Source organism: Chaetodon trifascialis, chromosome 20 (assembly GCF_039877785.1).
Source record: "Chaetodon trifascialis isolate fChaTrf1 chromosome 20, fChaTrf1.hap1, whole genome shotgun sequence".
Lineage (NCBI taxonomy): Eukaryota > Metazoa > Chordata > Actinopteri > Chaetodontiformes > Chaetodontidae > Chaetodon > Chaetodon trifascialis.
Genome location: NC_092075.1, coordinates 9,633,227 through 9,656,272, shown reverse-complemented (window position 1 = coordinate 9,656,272; position 23,046 = coordinate 9,633,227). Strand labels below are relative to the sequence as shown.

The 23,046-nt window shown below is 43.7% G+C and overlaps 1 protein-coding gene across 5 annotated transcripts in view; it reads right to left on the bottom strand.

Annotated features, from left to right (window-relative positions):
* LOC139348562 (mediator of RNA polymerase II transcription subunit 13-like) overlaps positions 1-23,046 on the bottom strand; it is a 78,880-nt gene that overhangs the window by 17,390 nt on the left and 38,444 nt on the right. For all 5 annotated transcript variants that reach the window (XM_070988787.1, XM_070988788.1, XM_070988790.1 and 2 more), the window contains exons 3-4: positions 13,693-13,777; positions 9,374-9,457 (exon numbers count right to left, since the gene is read on the bottom strand). In XM_070988787.1, coding sequence (XP_070844888.1) covers positions 9,374-9,457; positions 13,693-13,777 — 169 coding nt within the window. The remainder of the gene's footprint in view (positions 1-9,373; positions 9,458-13,692; positions 13,778-23,046) is intronic.

Sequence of the window (23,046 nt, the reverse complement as noted above, 5' to 3'; positions counted from 1 at the left end):
AGAGGAGTAATTGTTGCGGCCTTATTGCAATCTATATACCAGTGGGCGGGCTGGACATCATTAACTACCAAGATGGCTTTGCTGATGTATATTTTTAATCTATAAAGCTCCTTACCAGCTTGGATTATATATATCAGAATGACAATAAAGTCAGCAGGTACTGTAATCTCCTTGTGATTACCCTGCTGCCTATGCAATATCTCCTTTGCCCTGAGGGAGCAAGACCTCCATCTGAGCTGTAATGGATGGTCAAATTCAATAAAATGACCAGTTCCACAGTCACTCATGGGCAGAGCTTAACACAGTCTTGAGGGAGCCAAATATCTTGCGGCGTTGACCGTGACGGCCTCCAGATGGCGCTGAGTGCACCCAAAGAGAGAAGAGGCCGCTTTCTCTGCTTCATAAACATGCCTGATGCTCCCCGGGGGGAAGGAAAAAACACACCCTCATAACAGGTGGTTTGGAGACAGGTCTTCATGATCACAGGAGGAAGAGCAGCGCTAAAGCGCATACATACGCATGCACAAGCCTGCGACAAACACGCACACACACACACACACACACACACACACACACACACACACACACACACACACACACACACACACAGACATATACACAGCACTAGTTATCTCAATCAATCATCTCCACAATTCACATCTCTACAACATGAGTCAAAATGCTTTCAATGTCACTGCCCTCCAACCTTGTCCTCAGTGCATCATTACAGCATATGAAGAGCTATATATAGCTGTGTGGGGAAGCTCAGTGGAACAGCTGCAAGTCAAGAGTACCAGTCCAGCAAACTGCCATGCACATATGCACAAACAGTCATAATTTAGGATATTTAACCGGTCTATTGAAAAGCATAAATGCTCCACTTCTGTGTCTGCACCGATTCGTCATAAAGCAATTTACCTTTACAGACAGACGCGACTGAGGGCACTTAAGATGAGTGAGTTAGTCCTTTTTATGTTTTTTCAAAGGCCCGCTGATAATGGGTTGATTGACTGACAAAGTGAATGTATTTCACCATGTCACACTCTCTGCTCACAGCCCTGCACGGACTAAATAAGGCTGTGAAATGAAGCAGCTGTTAGGATTTATTTCCCTCTTGCGTTGACAATTCTGTTTATATTGTTATTATATATTTTTATGAGATGTGTGCATACTGATCAGGACTGATGTGTGCACAGAAAACATGACTCCCTTAAGACCCCTCGTAAAAACCGCAGCTCGGGCCAAATAGCAGGGGATCGCTGTTAGAAATCGTCTCTCTTTGTACTCTTGTCTCTTTTTCCCTGCCTTAAAATCAGACAGCCATCCAACGGCATTAGTGTTGGACACTTCTGATATTTCAGCTGGAATTACTGTGTGCTGATAAAGAATAATGAAGCTCAGTGCTCGCAATTAAGTCTTTACATGTTTTACAAAGAGAAGCCCCCAAAAAGGCTCCTGATGAAGATTATTTCAGTCATTTAATAATGTGTAGAGAGGGAAAGTTCCGTCGGGTAAACAATCACAACTGATAAACTAAACAAGCAATCAGTCTAAGCAATAACTAATGTGCAACAATAATGACCTAAGAGCTATTACAGCTTCAATAAAGTGCAATTAAATGCAAGTCAGGGAAAAGCAGCACTACAAAAAGAGCATCAAACTGTAGGCTGACGCAGCTGGGAGATTGATGCTCCCTGTCCTTTTACAAAGGGCATTTTTCTGCACAGTAAGCGGGTGTGAGTGTGTGGACACACTGGGCTCCTTGCATCCTCGGGGACATTTGTGCAGTTGGAAAGCGTGCGCGTGTGTGGGTGTATGTGTGTGTGCGTGAAAGAGAGAGAGAGCAGTGGACAGAGATGTGAGGCAGCTGTGTGTGCTGGGCTGTATGAGTACAGGTATTAATAAATGAAGAGGAGTGATGGCTGAGACTCGCCTCAGGGCTGACAGTACTGGAGAGAGATAGAGAGAGGAGACGGAGGGGGGGGGGGTGAGGAGGTTGAGAAAAAGGAGAAGAAGAGTGAGAGGAGGAGGAAGAGAGGCAGAAGAGCAGAGTAGAAAGAAAGACAGCAATAGAGGAAGATGGAGACAGGGAGCACTAGAGGTAGAAAAATTGAGGAAAGGCACGAATAAGACTGAGAGGAAAAGGGAAAACAAGAGGATAGAGAGGAAATTAGGAGGACAAGGAAAGAAAGGATATAGTGTAAAATGAGGAGTGAGAGCAAAAGGAGTGCGAGAGAAAGAGGAGGAGGTGAATAATTCAGTGCCACGCACTGCTATTGCTGCACACATATCGATGAGATCAGAGTTTTAATGGGTGGCTACTGAGCACAATTTTATGGTGAAATCAATCAGGGAATGTAGAGCTGGAGAACACACAGACATGTCACGTGTGTGTGTGTGTGTGTGTGTGTGTGTGTGTGTGTGTGTGTGTGTGTGTGTGTGTGTGTGTGTGTGTCCATTTCAATTGACTCTGTATGTACAGTATGTGCCTAAGCTTATATAACAGCCTTCACAGCATAAATTCAGGTTATCATGTATGTGCAAAATGTGTATATGCGGTATTCATGTGCACGACAAATGCATCCACAAGAACCTGCAGCTATTCTAACAACATGTCAACACATGTATGCAGAATGCATCACATGCATGTTTGAATGCCACCGGAAAAAGAAGGTAAAGCGACCATGTTGGGCTCCTGTGACAACATGTGTCTTTCCGCCCCATCGCCATGCTACCAGCCAGCCAGCAGGGGAGCTGGTTAATGTCCGACATGCATCACGGGCTTGACACACACGCATCTGTGTGCACAATCACATGCACACAAAATAACAACAGTTATCTTGATTGCTGGGACGCTCTCATGTCTAACCCAGTGGGGGGAAAAAAAATAAAACGAGATTAGATTAAAGGAGGAAGAAAGCAATAAACAGTAAAACTAGCATGTGCGAGACACACTAAGCTTCTGTTTCCACTGATTCGAGGCATCAAAGCCCATGATGTGATAACTGTGTTTAGATATCATAAACTACAATCATATGCACTAAGCAGGCCTGATAACATTTTCTTAGATTCTTTCAAATCTGGGGGATTAATCTCCTTAATCTGTACCTTAAATTCTCTGTCTGCCACCACAGCAGCACTATTATGAGTTATCTTCATCCTTGTGGCTGCCTAACCCTTCCTACACAATCTGAACACATCTCTTGGAAACACACGAGTGTAGACACTGCTCTGCTGTGTGTAGACCAGCGTAGAGGAGGATGTTTACCCTCTTGTAAGCTCCTGTGAGCAGCATGTATACACATGCTGTGAGAGTCCTTTCACCACACCGGCACAATAAGTTTGTTCCATACAAACAAATCCGACCAAAACATGCATAATACTGCAAGCTTGTGCAGGTGTGTGCATATGTTCCCGTGTGCACACACACACACACACCGTATTAACAAGAGCAGAAGGGGGGATGTAGTGAGCTTGATGTATTATTCAGTGGCCTCAAGTGGGTGGCTTTAGCCAGTGTTGCTATCACAATGTTTGCGCTCAAACACTGCTCCAACTATTTATGTGGATTCCCGATGAAAAGGCGCCACGCTCAAGGACACCACTCATTGCACTTTCTATGAGCACGAGGAGCTCGGAAAAAAGAAATATCAGTCTATTGCAACTGAAGATTTCTTGTTAGTCCTGAAGGACAGCAGAGACTGACTGGGAATACGCTGTCAGCGGGCTATTCCCACACAAACGCTGCCAAGCGGAAAAGCTTAAGTAGCCAACTTCAGTAAGAAAATCAGTGCGAGCCACCACAGGCTTTCAGCCTCATATCTGAGTGTAATTAAAAAAAGAGGTAAAGGATCTGTTGGTAGGTTGTTGCTGTGATGTATCACCATCCTCTCTATTGATCTTTTTGGCTTTTTTCTCTTCCCTCTCTCCCTCTCAGTGGTTTTACCTGGTAGCATTAGAGATGGGGGGGATAACACATCACATGTCTCTGCTTTTTGCCTCGAGGGAGGACCGTAGAACAACACGTTTCAGGAGAAAATGCAAATATGTCGGTAATACAAATATTTAACAAGGGTGCTCGTGAATGAAAGGATTGAACTCCTCAACTTTTAACTTAAAAGTGCAAAAAAAAGGTAATTATGCTGTCAACTGTGAAAAACATCAGATACTGTTCTGCATCATCTCCCTGTGGCACACTAATATTTTTATGGCTCACAGTGCATGTAGTCAATCAATAAGCCACTGCATAGACTAAGCTGCTGTATTTAAACACAGTGGATTCTCTGAAAAAGCCTTTTACTACAGGTGAAAATGAATCAATGGCATTAAAAGTGGCACACGTACATTTCAGCTGACACAGTTTGAAAGAATCTCATACCTCCAATCATAAATCTAGTATTTAAGATTTCTGGAACACTTGAAATTACATGATCACGGTAATCTGAAGAATTACGAAGAGCTCTCAAAGAAGTAGGTTTGAACGTTCCCTCCATTGACTTCCATTATAAAGAGCACATCTTCATGTTTGAATGGACTGTCTAGCTTCAAGTGTGCAGAAGCAGCTAATTGCAAAACAAAAGTCTGGACGGCGGAGTGATTACAAGAGCGAGTCTCTCACATTAAGGAGAAGTCTTCTCCTTAATGGTGCCACAAACAAGTATTTACTGACTGAAGTATGGAAAAACACAGTGAAAACACTGCATAAACTAATTAAGAATTCAACTGGCTGAAAGAAAAAAAACACTCCTTCTACATCCTAAAGCTCTAAATCCAAACCCTTTAACTTTTTACTGGAGCCTTTTTCACATCCGGTCTTTAGAAGCCAGTCACAGAGTATTTTAGTCAGTCCATCAGTCCACCATTCATCCAGTCAGTAATTCATTTAACCTCATCCATCTGTCTGCCAGTCACTCCGCAACTCTCCATCTATCAATCAGCCACTCACGGGGGCATTTTCCTTGTCAGTCACCTTTGTAACTGGTCATCAGCTGACTTCTAAGCCAAGCGAGAGGAAACTCTTCAGACCAAAACCACATCTGGGATCTTACACCAATCACTCATCAGCTGTTTTACACATTTACATCCATAACCTTTTTCAGTGATGCAAGTTTAAAAAAAAAAATCTATTTTTTAACTGACATCACATCCCAGGCAAGTATTTATTTAAGCTTTAAAGATTGTCATTTTGTAAAATCTTTTTAAATATACCAAACTATGAATTCATTAGCATCTGAATGAGGATGAAGAACAAAGGCTAAATGAGGTGGAAGAAAATGTGACTTCCTGATTTTTTGTTTTTTTAAAAGCCCCTGAAAGCACCAGGGGAAAGATTTAACCAAATATACCAACATGAGCAAAATAAGGTCAGCTGTCAATTTTTATTTAAACATATTTTTTTTTATTTTCATGATTAAATTTGATCGAATTTAAGTTTTTTCTTTCATATTAGGGAGGTCTTAGTACAAGCCCCCAGGCTTCCTTCCTCCCCTGCATATATATAATTTGCCGCGCTATTTTTAGTTATGCAAAAAAATAAAAATAAACAAGCTATCTTATAATAGAAGAGAATAGCTATCTATTCGGAGCTGAATGCCCAATACAGTAAACTGTGGAGAGTGGAGGAAAAGGGGTGAGGAAAGAGGAAATGTTTTCAATATTTTTGTTTGTTCGTTTTTTTTCTGGAGATTCTGTGACCTTGTGATGTGGCCTAACACCAAATGTTTGTTGCCTAGGAGATGGCTAATATCTCAATGTCATTGGTCCCCGAGGAGAGGAGAGGAGAGGAGAGGAGAGGAGAGGAGAGGAGAGGAGAGGAGAGGAGAGGAGAGGAGAGAGCAGTTTGAACAGGCCATACAACCTGTTTGTGTTTCATGGTCAAGTACCAGAGGACGGCTCTGTTACACTATAAAATATGAACATTATTTATGCATGAGTATACAGCCATTAATGCAAATAAAAGCACCTAGATTAACAAATATACTGTGTACTGCACTTGGCATGCACGGAACTGACTGAGCTAATGAGAGAGACAGACTCTAATACATCCATTGAGCCGTCTACAGTGATGATTAATTTACGACCCCCCACCTTCTCTGATCCCCACCTCCCCACCGCACACACACCGAGCCTCCTCCCTGCTCTTCCTCTCTCTCACACTCTCTCTGCATCCCTGTAACTCTCTCTCTCTCGCTCCCCTCAGCGTCTGATGCAATCCGTTACCAACCCAGAGTGCTTTCCTTCCATTCAGACACAAAGAGAGCACGAGTGTTGTGCTGAGAGAGGAGTTGAGGGGGGGTGGGGGTAGAGGAGGAGGAAGAGGAGGGTGGGTTTGGATGTGTCCTGGATGTGCCAATCCTCGCCGTGCCCCCGGGGACACATACGAGATAAACACCAGATAAGCCTGACAAAGGCAGCAGTGCCAAGGCGCAGGAGTTGGCACGAGTAAGGGGGCACGGCATGGATATTAGCACTGAAGCGCCCCCTGTTGGGGATAAACGGCACAGTGTGGGAGTGAAGAAGAGACAAAGGAGCTGGTTGCAGCTGAGGCAGGAGGTCAGTGTATGCCTAACTGAGCAATGTTCCCTCATGGCAGGAAAACACTGATGGCAAAGGATCTGCAGGGGTTCTTACGGCTCACACTGTCAAGTGTGGGGCAACACTGCTATTCTGGGAACAAGGGATGGCGTGTGTGTGGGTATTCAGGACAGTGTGTGTGTGTGTGTGTTTGCATGTGTGCTGGGAGCAAGCAGTGGAGACATGTGGAAAGACAAAAAAAACGTCATGGCTCATTTACACCAAGTGATACATGCAACAGCCACAGACTGCAGGGCACGAAAAAGTCCGGCCAGTGCAGACATCTACACGAGATCTGTGTTTGTTTTGTGTCTGCGTGTTCAAGAATGTTTCTCTCCTTCTCCCTCTTTGTCTCTCCTTCCAGGATGTTCAATAATTCACAGACAGAAGGAGTCAGGATTGGCTCAGCAGGGGGCGTAGCAGCTGACAACATATTCATACAGAGCTGTCACAATGAAGAGGAATTACATGATGTACAAAAGAGACACAGACACATGTAAATCTCTGCACTCGCTCAAACGCCGAGCGTAATTTCAGAACCTCTAAACTCAACATATGTTTGCATGCATACAGTATGCACGCACACACACACACGCTCTCAGAAGCCTCTGTCTTCACACATCCCTGCTTCCCACACAAATGTTACTAACTGATCTTTCAGTGACTCTCACCATTTGCTAACTTGTAATATTGGTGGTAGTATTTTTTCCCTTCTCCTTTCTCTTCAAAGCAAAGTCTTCGCCGTGTTGAATGGGATAATTAATGAGCGACTTCCACTTGTCAGGCAGGATAATGCACTAAATAAGCGCACACAGAGGTATGCAGAGAATCTGTAAAATATGTCACAGCGTCGAAAAGAAAAGAAAAGAAAAGAAAAGAAAAGAAAAGAAAAGAAAAGGACATCTATCTTTTTTTAGAATTGGGGTCACCTTGTGTGGTCAGTGAGGATGTGAACTAAAATGTGAGAAGTTTGTTGCACATGAAGAGGATAAAGCGTTAACCCTAACCCAGACCAGCTCAGTCTCCTGAGCCCTTGTATTATATGATATTCTAACTCTTCTGTTTGAGAATGGGTGAATTCGGGGCTCCGTGTCAGTGATGGTTTCATTTCCCTTCGTAAATATTTTAATTCAACAACATTACAGCCATAGTCGACGCAGGCTTTGTTATTTTCTAAGGCTGTATTCACCTCTGCATTCCCTGCTGTCACCAGTGGAGATTTGGAAAAGTGCCCTTCTGTGAGGAACACCAAAAATAGTGCTTCATAATAATGAGTATTAAATGTTTTATGAGGCTATATAATCGAAACATTCACTCTCATCAGACCATTCGGTGACCACCCCCTCCTTTTTTCTGCTCTCATTCATTCAGGTGTCCCTCTTCCTCTTCCTCTTCCTCTTCCTACTGTTGCATGTTTGAGCTTCACTGTGCAGAATGATTCATGTTTGACATTTGACTGGAAGTGGAAAGTTTCTCTGCGCTCACTGAAAATTCAGTTTTAAAGAGGCGGGCCTACAAGCATGATTTGTGACATCATAACTAGTTCAGATCCTGGCCAATCCTGGTCCAGTATTCAACTGACACAAGTGTGATGTGGGAACTTGAAGCCTCCAGTGCACAAACACTGAGAGGTGACTACAGTGAAGAAGGAGACATCTTGTGTCTAGCAGTTAAACTTTGGAAATCAAAAATAATTATAGGAGGGAGAAGAAGTAGATGATGTTTTCAGGATTTTAAAAAATAACTTCTTTTGTGGAAAAACCATATCAGACACACTATTATTATTCAAAGTAGTTTATATTCATTTTAAAACAGGTCTGGAGGGGGATCTTTAGTTTATCGCCTGTATTTGTGGTATATTCTACCTGGTCAGGCTTCTTCAAACACTGTGCATACACAACACAGGTGACACACACTCTCTCGAGGAGGACTTCCACCTGCTGCTCTGAACGGCTGAACTTGAGCCTGCCGCAGCACATCGCAGCACGCTGCACTTGTGTCAGCAACTTTACAGAGCAGGAGTTTCCTGTGCATCTCTTCATTTGCACCACAGTTTGAACGCCGGTGCAACTTCCAGCTTTCCAGTTCAAAAACTACAAAGCAAATATAAAAAGAAGGACGGCTTCTTCTAAAATCAGCCATTTGACAGCTGAGTGGTTTCCTGCGGGCCATTTACAGCACTTGAATATTTAGCATATGAGCACAGCTATGTTAGAGATGTAAGGAATGCTGCAGCCTCACCAGCAGGAGAGGCTGAAGTGGGCAGACTGAGCTGTGAAAGGGAACTGTAATGGCTGAAGCAACAAGTTGAGCTACTGTCATCACACCCACCCCTCTTTTTACTCTGTTTCAGTCTGTCTCCCACATTGCCTACACAGTTACACAGCATGACACTCACACACACACACACACAACCATCCTACCCTCACCCAGAGAGAGAGAGCTGCGAGAGCTCGGCTCAGCTCGGCTCTCACCTCTCACCGCCATTCACTGTCCTGTTTTTAATAGTCTCACACCACGAGCCAGCTGCTGGAACATCAGGGAGACAAATTCTGAATCACATAAAAGCCATTCACACTGTGTCTGTGGCTGTGTCACACATGCAGGCGCACCATCACACACACGGACCTCTGTGGTATATTTCTCACATCATAACATACATGAAGCCTCATGGGAACAGAGACAAGCTGAGGAAGTCCTGTGACAGCATTTCTGTGTGTGTGTGTGTGTGTGTGTGTGTGTGTGTGTGTGTGTGTGTGTGTGTGTGTGTGTGTGTGTGTGTGTTTAAAGTTTTCCATACCTGTTGCCCAAAGACTTTTCTTCCACTTCATGCGGCTTGAAGAACCACTTCCCAATCCTTAAAAAGCCTTTGTCCATCAAACATCTGCAGCAGTGAAGAGAAGGAAGAGAAGCCAACAGAGGAGAGAAAGCCAGGTCAGTTTTATTTATACACCCCCGAAAGTTACACAGAGAATCTTTTTTATCACGTTATTCATTACACGACGCCTTCTCTCTCTGTCTGTACAACAGGATGATCTATTAAAGACAAACCTGAGCGATATGTATAATGCATTTCCAGATAAGAATTATGCAACAGACACCATTCTTGCGAGAGCTTTTAATGCAGCTCGGCAGTGATTTTTGATGCCGCCGCGTCTGGTGGTGCCGTGCTTCTTGATTTCTGGCCTTGTTGTGAATTTCAAAGCTCATATGAGTAGAAACTGTTTAATGTATTTTTCTATTTAGTTGACCTTGCATACATTAAATCACCAGAGGAAAAAACAGCTGCAAGACAGAAGTTTTATGATTCTGCATATTACACACGAAGCGCTGCAGGGGCTGTCCCTCTGCTGCATCTGACATGTGGAGTTTATGACAAGTGCGCAGATAAAGGGAAGGTAATCTTCACGCTAATCTGCTTTCCCCACAGTGGCGCTGACTCTTACAGATAGCTTTCCAAAAACCTCTCCTTTCATCAGATCAGTTCCATCGTCATGCTCCCTATTTGGCTATCCCGCCATGTGTGCACCTCCTCACCTCGTTTCAGCCTCCTTTCACAGACAAAACTTTGACTCGCCTCTGTGAGCAGGTGCCAGCGAATTCCCCGCTGGATCCTCTGACCCGGGTCAAGGAATTACAAAATGATTTTATGGACCGCTCTCCACTCAGCCAGGCTGAGCGATCCAAAACTTTCAGCCTGCAGCTCTACCATCTTTGGTGCATGTTTTCTTATCTGACCGTGGCTGCTCATTGCACATTAAATCTCTTTCTCGCTCTTTATTGGAAACAATTGATTTCCCGATAAAATTAAAAAACAAATTTTATTTAATGTGGACTGGCCACACTGTGGCTGATACTCAAATCACTTAATAAGGTCAGGCTGGGCCTCAATACCAATTCAGTGTATCGGATCAGCGCCTCTCTAGGCTCCATCACTCCATTGCAGCTAACAGTGGAGTTAACAGCACATCCATTCAGCAGCTCCTCTGATAGATGCTGAAGCTAATGCTGAAAAGCCTCCAGGTGCAGTTCCTTTAAAAACTAACAGCTGGCTCCAAAAAATACTCTGGATGATAAGATACAACTAAGTTCTCTTTTTGCTATAAACCCAATATTCATCCACAATGAGTAAGGCCCCACAAAGCCGGTTTTGCTTCTTGAGCTGCATGTCTAGTTGGAAAATTTGAAAGTGTATACTTGTGTGTATATTATCTATCAATTGGAGTTTCTTCTCCTCTTAGCTCTGCTCTCTTTTCCACCAACTCCTGTGGGAAATTTCTAGCCTTTTAGCTGCTTAGAGCTCACCTGTTCACTGTTTATCAGCTTGTCAATACATTTGTCTGTAGTGTATGGCGGATATCTCAGTTTTTCCAATGAAAACAGCTGCATGCATCTGGAAATGAAGCTGATGAGAGCGGTGACACTGGACCAAAAATCATGGAAGTTGTCATCCACAGCACAAGGAGCTGAACAACAGGCACACTTTCACGCACTCACCTCTGAGCTGACAAAGCTTTGAGGATAACGTATGCTTATTGTAAACACAGCTGCAGTGGGCTCATATAAATCTAGCCTTAGCCCCAGTGGCAGATGTCCCACTTTCTTAACTCAAAAAACATCTGTACAGTCTGATAACCATGAGACAGCCAACAACAAACCCCTCATCTCTGAGCTGTTTTATCGTCCTATGCTGAAAATGTCACAAACACTTAACCGTGCGACGGAGAGAATTGGCATGTTTTCTAAGGAAGTCTTGACTCTCAGCTCATTCTGTTTTGTAATGTAGTTTTAGTTACTTTCTGTGCTTGTTTTATTGAAATATTCATGTCTGCTTTATTTGGAATTGTTTGATTAAGACTAAATTAATTCAAATGTAATTCTAAATAAAGACAAAAAAAATAACAGTCAGCAACGGAGGTTAATTTCATCTGTACAATATGAAAGAGAAAGTGGAAGTGGACCCCCCCCATGTTGAAATAGTGAGCTATAAAAGGAGTTAGCTTCAAGGTAATAGGAAGGTTAATTCAGCCTGCCCCCTATGATGATCACTGATGCTTAACTTAATAGAGAGCAAATATGTGCTGCTTCATTTAACAGATGGCTCTGACTCAGAAAGGAGAGCTTTGGGTACTTGAGCAAGTGATTCAGCACTCAGATTATAATTTCATTAAGGTGAAGCTGCTGGAAGAAACCTGAAGCTGTCTGTCAGTGCGACATAAAGTGTGACGATTTTTGCATTTAAAAAAAAGATGAAGTTGTTCATTTAACACAATTGAAGAATTTAGACTGAGAGCTCTAATTTCAGTTTCTGCTGATGTCAAATGTTAAACATGCATGTTTATTATACTACATATAAAGTTAAAAAAGTTTATAATAATATTTTAGCTTATAAAGCCTCTTTGAAAATGTGGAAAAGTGCAAAATTAATTTCATTTACAGTTCTTTTTTAATAATGATATTTGTTTATATGGGTGCCTTCTAACACGTGTTATGTTACAATTGCATTTTACTACATTGTCGTTCATTATCTGTTTATATAGAGGAGTTACAGCTTTGTATCTGCTTACAAGTACATTATAGTCTGGAACAAACCTTTTATTACACATGCTGCCTATAAATAGATGAGGTGAAGTACAGAAGAGAGTAAAAACACTTTAAATTCTAATTGAAAAAGTTAAATAAGTTCATTTTTAAAATCACTTTGTGGTAACATACATTGTGCTAAAAAAAAAAAAAAAATCAAAATCAAAAGTTATACTCTTCATAAATTCTAAGTAGTTTTCATATTATCTGCCCGGCAGCAGCCAAAGTCTGGAAACATCTTCTCGGTCAGTGTTTGTTTCTTTATTTTTAGTATTTTCAGTATAGTAAACAAAGTAAAATACATGTTATATTTTAGATACTTCAAAGTAGCCACTTTCTGCTTTGATGACAGCTTTGCACACTGTCGGCATTGTCTCAACCATCTTCGTGAGGTATTCATCTGGAGTCTCTTTCCAACAGTCTTGAAGGAGTTCCCATATATGTTGAGCACTCGCTGGCTGCTTTCCTTCACTCTGCCGTCCAAACCACGTCAGCTGGGTTCAGGTCGGGTGATCGTGGAGGCCAGGTCATCTGGTGCAGCACTCCATCACTCTCCTTCTTGGTCAAACGGCTCTTACATGGCCTGGAGGTGTGTTTCGGGTCATTGTCCCGTTGAAAAACAAATGATGGCTCCACTGAGCACGAAGCAGATGGATGGCATGTCGCTGCTGGATGTTGTGGTAGCCGTGCTGGTTAAGTCTGCCTTGGATTTTGAGTAAATAGCCAACAGTGTCACCAGCAAAGCTTCCCCACACCATCACACGTTTTGTCTGCGTCTCACAAAGACACAGCAGCTGGAACCAGAAATCTCAAACTTGGACTCATCAGACCAGAGCGTTTCTTGGCCCAAGCAATACTTCCTCTTGCTGGTCTCCCTCAGCCGCGGTTTCTCTGCAGCAGTTTGACCATGAGGGCCTGTTTCTCCTCCAGACAGCTGATTCTGAGATGCGTCTGTTACTTGAACTCTTAAAAGCATTTATGTGGTCTCTCTGAGGCTGGTAACCGTAATGAACTTACACTCTTCCTTTCCTGCGGCGGTCCTCAGGAGAGCCTGTTTCATCCTGGCGTTTGATGGTTTTTGCTTGAAGATGCGTTCAAAGATGGACTGTTGCTCCTCTTTACTTAGCTGAGCGCTTCTTACCATAGTATGGATTACTACAGGTGTTGAACAGGGCTGTTCACTGGATACCAACACCACCTCTGCACACGTCTCAAACGCATTAAGAAGGTAAGAAATTCCACTAATTAACTTTTGACGAGGCACATCTGCTTTGAAAAGCACACAAATGCCGACAGTGCGCAAAGCTGTCATCAAAGCAAAAAGCTGCTACTTTGAAGTATCTGATATATAAAACCTTATTTGCTTTGTTTTTTCTGTTTGTTACATAATTCCATCCTTTCACCATGTTCAGTATTAATCTACAATGTAGAAAATAATAAAAATAAGCTTTGGATGAGAAGGTGCGCCCAAACTTTTGACTGGTGCTGCGTACGATTCAGCAGCCAATCAAGTGCTTCTAATGATGATGGTGTTACCTCTCCAGCAGGTTGTGTATGGCCTTAAACAGGAGGGTCCTGCACTCGTAGGACAGCCCGCACTCCCAAAGCCCCTCCTCAGCCACTGTAAGAAAAGGAGGAAATACATATCAAAATACACGTCTCCATACTTTATTACCTCTCGGTAATAAAAAAAAAAGTGATGATATTTTCCATGACAGGGAAACATCTGCATGCACCAGCTTGAGGATAACAAACAACACATTTAACTACATGTGTTTATGGCTCACTCTGTCAAAACATGCTGCATGTGCTGATGAGAAAACCCGCACATCATATCTGAAATTACACTGACGATGAGGTTGTGTGTGCCCATGCATGTGTGTGTGTGTACAGAGGGTGCTTGGCGGTGCAGCTGTCAGGTTGGCTGAAGCGACAGCCCAGTCAAACCCCGTGCAGTTGTCAGCCCGCGTTAGCTGGAGAGCGATAGTGTGGCTGTATCTGTGCAGGCGGACACACATGCTCGCGTGCTCAGGTTTGCACGCGCACGCAGAGTTTAAACTCGACCCGTTTTTTTTTTTTTTTCTTCCCTGTGAGATTCAAACAGCCGAAGACAAACGCGGTCAAATCAGCCGCACTTTGCTGAAGCCTCTGAATATGTCAGCAGCCGGTTCACATGTGTCAAATGTGATTTCTTTAACCCCCGCGACCCCGCACCGACACCAACCCCCACTGCTGTCCTCCCAAAAAGAATGCACACATACACACACACATACACACACACAGGGGCCAGTTAACAGTGTTTCTCTTTGTTCTGTGCCATATACCTGCAGGGCTCCTGGAAGAACTGGAGGCTTGTGGGTGGGTGTTTGCTTATAGGGTGGTGGCAAACAAACCAAGCATCACAGAAATACACAAGAAAAAGGAATGAGAGGCAGAGGCAGCTCGCCTGGGGGATGGGTGGCGTAAACCCCAGTGGAGCTTTTCTCTTTCCCCCTCTTCTTTCTCTTCCCTGATTTTTTTTCCCTTTTCTCCTTCTCTGCTGCTTTGTTGATATTTCCCTCCTGATTTCTTCTTCTTCTTCTCCATACCAGAGTGAATGAAATTTCCTTACTCGCCAGAATTACCCTGTAACCATGGAAACGCTGGCGGTGAGAACATGGCGCCCTGGCATTCAATTTCAACACTGGTCCCTCCCGCCCCTCACCCTCCTCCTTCTCCTCCTTCCTCTGTTCTATTGCTTCCAACACCCCTCCACCGCCACCTCCCCCTTCCTCCCCCACACACCACCACCCCCCCACCCTCATTTACTCCTGCTTCAGGGCGCAGACAGGAAGCTTGCTCTAGCCAGCTCCTCTACAGAGGAGAGAGATAGAGCGAGCACCATGAGCAGAATGCCAAGTCTCCTGAAAATCCAGCTCATTAGCTCTCACTGTCTCTATAGCTCCCTCTCTCTCTCCCTTAAAAATCCCATAACTTCTTCCCCCACTCTGCCACAACCCACAACCCATCTTCATTTACTCTCGTCATGACCAGCTCCACCGCAGGCTCTTGACCCCTATTACTCCAAAACTGTGTCACTGACTCCTCACCCTCTCGTCCTCCTGACACTCCCACCCAAAAGTCCACAGCACACACCCCAGAGACTTAAAGGAAACTTTTCCCCGAATCCCTGCATGTGCTTCTGCAGCTCCAAAAAGAGCAGGTACAATGTGTTTGACAAATCCCAACAGTGGTAGCAGCACATTCTTCGATGCCTGGAAAACATGCAATCTACATTAGACGCTCCCATTTATACTGTAGCTGTCACAGAGCCAGCTCACTGCACCATCTCAACACATGGCGTGACAAATCACTCTTGCAAGCATGCAAGGTCAGGCATCAACACAAGCGTGCACACACAACCCCACGCAAGCATTAGAAATAGAGAAAATTAAGTGTGAGGTAAAACAACGATATGATACATTAAAGCAGTCCCGCAGGGGTGTCTGAGGCATGTACTTGGAGAAAACACCATGAAACTGTCACTTTACCAACAGCCAGTCAGTAAGCGCCATGTTTTGAGTTTTTACTGGCCGTTAATCAGAGGAAGAACACAAATGGCCCGGGGGAGAAGTGCACTGTAGACACTAAATGCACAGCTAAGTGCAACGGGGCTTTAAAGCATCGTGATCCATCATTCATCACAGCTACAGGGAGCTGCATCATGCCTGAGAGATCTTAAAGGAACAGGATGTTATCAGCCTCAATTAGATTCAACTGAAAGGTCATCAATTGTTGGTTTGCACTGATCTTCACTAATAATTAGTCAGATTTCTTAAAAAGAAGCAGATCCATTAAAAAAAAAAAAAAGATTTCAAACCAGATTTACAGTCCCGCTTAGAGCCAAAAGTCACGTTTGTTTCCAATAATAGAAAGTGAAGAAAAGCACCAGAGTCAATAACTACAAAATATATATTTCATAAATATGAATAACAGTATGAGCTGCAAATATTTTCAAAATCCCATCCATCCATCCATCCATTATCTATACCGCCTATCCCTTTCGGGGTTGCGGGGGGCTGGAGCCTATCCCAGCTACAATGGGCGAGAGGCGGGGTACACCCTGAACCGGTCGCCAGCCGATTGCAGGTTTTCAAAATCCCATTTTGTATTATTGATTTTTTAAATCAAATTTTCACCAAAATAAACATGTTTTTTTATTATTGTATTGTAATTATGTAATAATGGAAACTGTAATGTTTCCAATATTCAACGATTTGACATTTTTACTAGCGCACACTGTGTGGAACAATCCTAAAATAAAACTCCACAGATGAAAATGTCAGATATGTTTGCTGTAGCTTATTCCAAATGGTCCAAAAACAGTGTGTGTACAGATCTGAACAGTGTGTTTGAGTATGTGGCAGAGTGCATGAATGTTAGCCTCAGAACTACAAACATGTCAGAGTGAGAGGAGCATCAGGCATCACAAACCGTCAGAGGCATTAAGAAAGTGTGTGTGCCTGTTGGTCTTCATGCATGCAGAGTGTGTGTGTGAAAGCTGGTTCCCAAAGTGCCTCAGTGCACATGCGAGCGCTGGGCCTGATTTTGCATGTGTGAGTGCTGCCTGTGCGCAAGCTGAGGTAACGTCCCCACAAATGCGTGTTTATTTCACGCAACCTTCCTCCCCCCATCCCCGTGCCTCGATGCTCTTAACTGCTGCGCCACCCCAAACACAAACAAGCAGTGATGGAACTGGGTCGCCACTACCACTCTCTCTATTTCCACCTCTTTCTCTCCATCTCAGCCTCTGTATCTAACCTCTGTCTTTCCACCTCTCTCTGTCCGTCCCTCTCTCTCCTCCCCAGCGTGTTCAGCCCTCTCTCTCATCTTTACATCCATCTTTCAACTCATCCTCCCTCTCTTTCGCCTCCCCTGACTGTGCTGGTCTCACACCACTAGAGGGAGTGACCTCTCGCCGCTACAATACTGTGCTAACACACCACAAAGATGGTATTGATCTGAGGGGGAGAGGCGGCGGGAGCTGAGGTGTGACAACACTCTGTCTCGCTCACGATGACCCCTCGCCACACGTTTCCTTCCTCCTCTCTCTCTCCCTCTCTCTCTCTCGCATTCACTCATTTGTCTTGGATCAATAGCACCAGCAGTCTTGGCGTCCAGTGGTGTCTCTGCAGTGTGCGGGCTGTGAGGCTATGTGCTCTCACTGGGTGTGTGTGTGTATGTTACAGTGTGTGTAACCCCACTGCCACTTTGCTAATTAGCTGCCCTGCTGCATGTCTGAACAGAGGCTTGTCTCTGATTGCTGTGTGTGTGTGTGTGTGTGTGTGTGTGTGTGTGTGTGTGTGTGTGTGTGTGTGTGTGTGTGCGTGTGTGTGTGTGTGTGAGGGTATGCAGTGCCTGTGGTGCTTGTGCATGGCAACATGCCTCAGTATGCTTGTGTGTTTTTACTAATAAGAGACAGAGATAAAGATTGCAAGCCTGCACAGATGGACAGAAAGAGAAACAGAAAGACAGAGGGACACATGAGGAAAAAGGGATGCTAATCATGGTGATGATGATGATACGTGTCCCAAGTGGACCCGCTCACAAATGAGTCTACTAAGTCTTCTTATCCCACGGTTTGGGTGAATACTCAATTCCGATTGGCTGCAGGATGTCCATTAATTCCTGATAATGGACACCTGCTAAGTAGTTCTGATTAAACTGTTCATGGCTCTAAATGAATGCACCACAAAGCATCAGCCTCAATCTAAAATGAGTAACCATAGCAACAAGGACGCAGTCAAAGCCTCGATTTGCAATGTGCTGCAACATGTTAACGAGCTCTCGACATCAGAAATCGATTAAATGAAGAAATACATATGAATGTCTAATTAACAGCACTGAGTCCTTCAGCGCCTCATCATCTGAACTCCACAGGGTGGAGCATCACATGAGCGATCGTCTTACATCCCATCCACTTTTTAACTCGCTTCTTCAGGCTGCGAGCAGCGGTACACGTGGCCAATCATTTGTTCAGAACATCTTGATGTTAATTTGAGGACAGTGACGTGGTTGGACAGCTAGCCAGTCTTGTGGTTAAACGTACTGTCAAAGTATATTTACTGTCTGTTAAACAATGTTACTGACTTGGAATCTTGCTAGCGTGATGTTAGCTTTGCTTTGCATAGCAGTCTTATGGTTTAAGGTATCAGTCAAACTCTAATTTGTTACCATAACTGAATTATGGCTTCTGAAAAACTTTTGATTTTGATTGCAAAATGAATGAAAACATGAATTAACAGTCTTTCTTTTTATCTTTTGGTAAATGTCCATGGCATAAGCAGAATAAGGCCCTTCAAGGTGTCCATTATCAGCAATTAATGGACACCCAATTATCTATTCTTTCCTAAAAATGGGTTATTACATGGAGCACATGTAGGTGTCTGAGCATTTACATTACAATGAATATCAAAACATTTCCACATCAAAAACTTCCATTATTGCCTAAAAATTTCAACTCACCAGGTAAAATAAATGAATTTATATTCGCTCCTTTGAGCTGATTGTGTTTTCAGCGTTTCCCTAATCGAAAGTCCTCCACACATGTACTCAAAACATGAACCTCCACCACAGTAAACACACACAAGCAGGTTTATAACGTAATCTAAGTGCTGTGAGAGAACTTGACACGCGTCTGCAAATGTGTGAGAGTCTTGTAAAGCTCACACCCCATTTTTATGACACCACCTGACAGTGAAAGTGTCATGAGTGTAAGTGGTTTATCAACGCCCTGAGGTGCTGGGTGAAGTCTGAAGATGTCGCCAAAGAAAACCAAAAAGGTCATAAAAGCCGTCTCAGACACAGAGACCAGGCCACGGCAGCGAGCGTCGGATCAGCACAAAGAAATGTAACTGTTAAATCATCAGTATTGATTAACAATCCTATCGCCCTCTGCAGATATTTTAGTTTGAATGGATGTATTGATTGGCACATGCAGGCAGTATTTTCTGACATTTGAAAGCACTCCACTGTTATCACTCGCCGATTCTCATTTCTTGCATGTCTTGGTTCAGCTGAATTCTCCACATGAAGGGTAAATTCCCACCAAGGACATGCATTTGTGTGATATGAGCAAAGCGGCAAACATCTAACAGGGCCATCCACCCATTTAACACTCACACGGACATCAGAAGATGAAAAAGAATAGTGCGCAGGGAGACGAGGAGCCCAGAGGGGGTTACTCATAGCCCATACAGTAATAGCAGTTCACTGTCTTTGTGCTGGCTGTTAATATGGCAATAATATGCTGTGTTACCCTGGCGCTGAGCCAGAGTTGATGCAGCTAGGCCAGCGGAGCTACACAGGCCTCAGTACAAAACAGAGAAAGGACGTAACCTAAATACATTCATGTAAAGAAAGGGAGCAAAAACACAGAGTGACAGCATGGCCTGTTTTCCACAGGATGTTAGGAGAAGCCTTATGATGGAACTTATTATTCAGGGACTGTACCTCCATTTCCACTTGACAAATCTGCTTCCAATTTGGGCTCCCTGGCCGTAGTTCTAGTTTGAGGTGTGGCAGGCAAACATTAGCATGTTGAATCTTTGTAGTTCCTGTAAATCACAGACTTTTCATCAGTGGATCTTGAATCGTTTTGGTCAAAAGGGGCCCTGTTTTTGTCCAGATGAAGCTTTTAACATCATCATATCTGGCCTTTTTTTTTTTTTTTGTTAATATTCCTGAAGACAGCTAAATATGGGGTTCACCTGAGAGGGTCTATCTTTCTACTTTCTCACTCTACATGACCAACTCCAGCATCTACAGTCCAGGGTTTTCCTCTGTTGCCATCATAATAAACACTGTTAAAATCTCTCCTTATTCAACTGAGATCTTTTCCTAGAATGAAATTGGATAAACACCAAGCTTTGATGAAGCTTAAAGATCACATTTCCAGTGTTTTAGACAAAATGTGCTGCACTAACTTGTGCTGTAAACAGGTGATTTTCGGGAGCTGTCTCTGCCTGTCTCCATCCATTTAACTAATAGACTGAAAGAAGCAGCGCTGCAGCCAAAGCCGGTTTGAGGGCAAAGCATCTGACCTGTGCTCCATACAGCCAATGAGTTCAGTTGAAGTCACAAATAAATTTCCATTGTTAATTTCATTCACACTGTTACAGCTCTGGTTATTATCTTCTGGGGTGAAGCAAGGTCCCATTGCTCAGTAATTGCAACCATAACTCAGTGTGAATGCTTGAACATCTGTGCTGAAAAATAAGCTTGTTTGTTATCAGACATACACTTCCATGGAACTTACAAAAGACTCCATTCATCAGTCTCACTAATTCTTCGACAATTATAAGATCAAAGTGGCTTTTACGTACAGTTATCCCTTTGTTCAGCTTTGATCACTTCTCTTTGGCGTCAGTTTGAAACATTATGACTTGTCTTATGTAACAGTAGTGAGTTTGGAGCTTGGTAACAGGAACTCGCTCTTCGCTTTAGCCCATTCTCTCTAGTTGTAGCTGTGGAGATCAGCGATATCAGCAGCTGTGGAGCATTGGTAGAAAGTTAACCTGCAAACCATTGTGTTTCTTTGTCAAATGGTTGAACACCAAAGCTCTGTGTGGTTTGTTACTACACCTGTTTTTCTTCAGTTTGCAGCCGCATGAGCATCGCGACGGCTTGATGCTCATGTGGCTGCAAGATTCCTTTATACACAAGAAAAAGGGATCGGGCGAGGTCAATTAAACATCAATTAGCATCTGACAGCAGCAGCATAAGGACATCTGACTGTGCCTTTTATCCAGTGGTAAATACTGTGTATTTGTACACAGTGTTACAGTCATGCATATTGATTTAGTTCAACCCATCCTCCGCTGTCACACTGTATGCTTCACACAAACAGGCGTAAATATGCCCTCAATAGAGAGAGTGTGTGTAGGAACATAATGCGTGAAATGTAAAAGGCCCTGAGATGTAAAGATGAAATTATGGGTTCCAGCGTCACATGGGGAAATCTCATTTTCGCACGTGAAGGACACATTTTCTTCACCTCATTTCTATCTGCTCTCCAGATCGTTAACCAGCAAACACCGTGCGTCCTCCGCCGCTGTCCGTGTGGCAGTCACTCGCTCTAGTCTCACGCTCTAGTGACACCATTTCCTAAACTTTTCAGTGACACCTGTCAACTCAACACAACAGAGTGCCTCTAAACGCACCGCCACCACCGACAGGAAGCTCTGTGGGCTTTAGAATTAAACCCATTACAAGTTTTTACAACCTTTAAAGTGGAAGCACAATGACTCACATGGCCTTTAGTTCATGTTAGATTTACAACTTCTGCTTCAAATCTGACATGTTGGCAGTCTGCTTATCAAATCCTCCGGCTTTAACAAACTGCAGGCAAATGCAAACCTTAACTGACCCTCTTATCAAGCCATCTCACCTAACGATGGCAGTCATATTTCAATAAAATCACTCAACACCAGCGTGAAACACATTCATGCGCACATATATGTATTAACAAGCTGAATGCACACATGGCAGGCACTGAGACCCAGAAAGCCCAGACAGATGGACAGAATGAGGGGCAGCAGTGACAGCGAGGAGGAGGAGGAGGAGGCTCAGAGAGAGTGAAGGGATGAGGGGGAAAGTCTGGAATCAATTAGGTGACTGAGCTGGAGTTGCTTGCATAGTTGTGGGAGTGAGTCAGGCAAAGAGGCAAGAGAAGGGACCAGGGTGTGAGTGTTGTGCCATGAGTGCATGGATTCATATAAACACAAGCACACAAAAGCAACTGCAGTATAAGCCTGCTCAGTGAGCATTCAGTGATGCATCAAATTGTCCATGTGAGGATTCTGTCAATCTAAATGTTGTTTCTCCTCCCCCAATAGCACCACTTGGAGCAGAGGAGTCAAGTTGCAGCCAGAAAAAGCTCCACCTCTCCTGAGCTGGGGTCAAAGTGGAGGGTAAGAACGAGTGGCTGGCAACGACCCAGGCCGTGTCAACACAGCAGCTCTCAATACTCCCTCACACAACTTCTCCTCTTTACTTCTTCACACTCCGAATCCACGGCACTTTGTTTTCTACCGCTGGCTCTGATGACGGGGGGGATTTGACTCCAAATTAAAAGAAGCACAAACAGGAACTTTGTGAGCACATGTTGTCGAAAAACTGGCTCGCGTCTTGCTGCGAGTGCAGCTGAGGCTTGCAAAACAAATCAGAATTTGCAGACGTAACAATATGCACAGAGCATATCATGTCTCAGCTTTGAGTAACACAGATTGTGGTTCATTCGCACGCTATTATTGCTGCACAGCATGTCGCAGCGCTGCCAGCGATGACCTGGTGTGAATGCTAGGAGCCTAAAGCACCTCTGCTGCTGGCATGCATGAGGCATACTGATGAGAAGAGAGAAAGGACGGAGACAAGTAAATACTGTAAGAGAAAACATACAGCAAGGGCGCATGTAGCAAGATTAACAGGATATTCAAACATTTACACACAAAGAAGGACAGAGGTATACAGTAACTAGTTGTAATCCTCTGAGGAGTCAGCCCCCGTGTGCAAACAGGAATCTATTTCACAGACAAAGATGCACATTTTACACACTCAAAAAGGGGGATGGGGCAATCATCACAGGCATGCAGAACTGAAACAACAAAGAAGAATGAAGAAACGCACAATGCTGCAGCACCTTGTTAACGCTACAAGCAGCAGCTGCTTACAGCACACATGCTTTCCTCATCCAGCCAACAAGACAGGCCGCACACATCGCCATGCTCAAATTCAATTTGGGGTGTTACATTTTTTAGAGATTAAAAACTTTCTTCTGTACATTTCTGCATTCGGCAGCTCGATGGGGATTTTTCATTTATTTTTAATTTGGCAAACAGAAACGACACATGC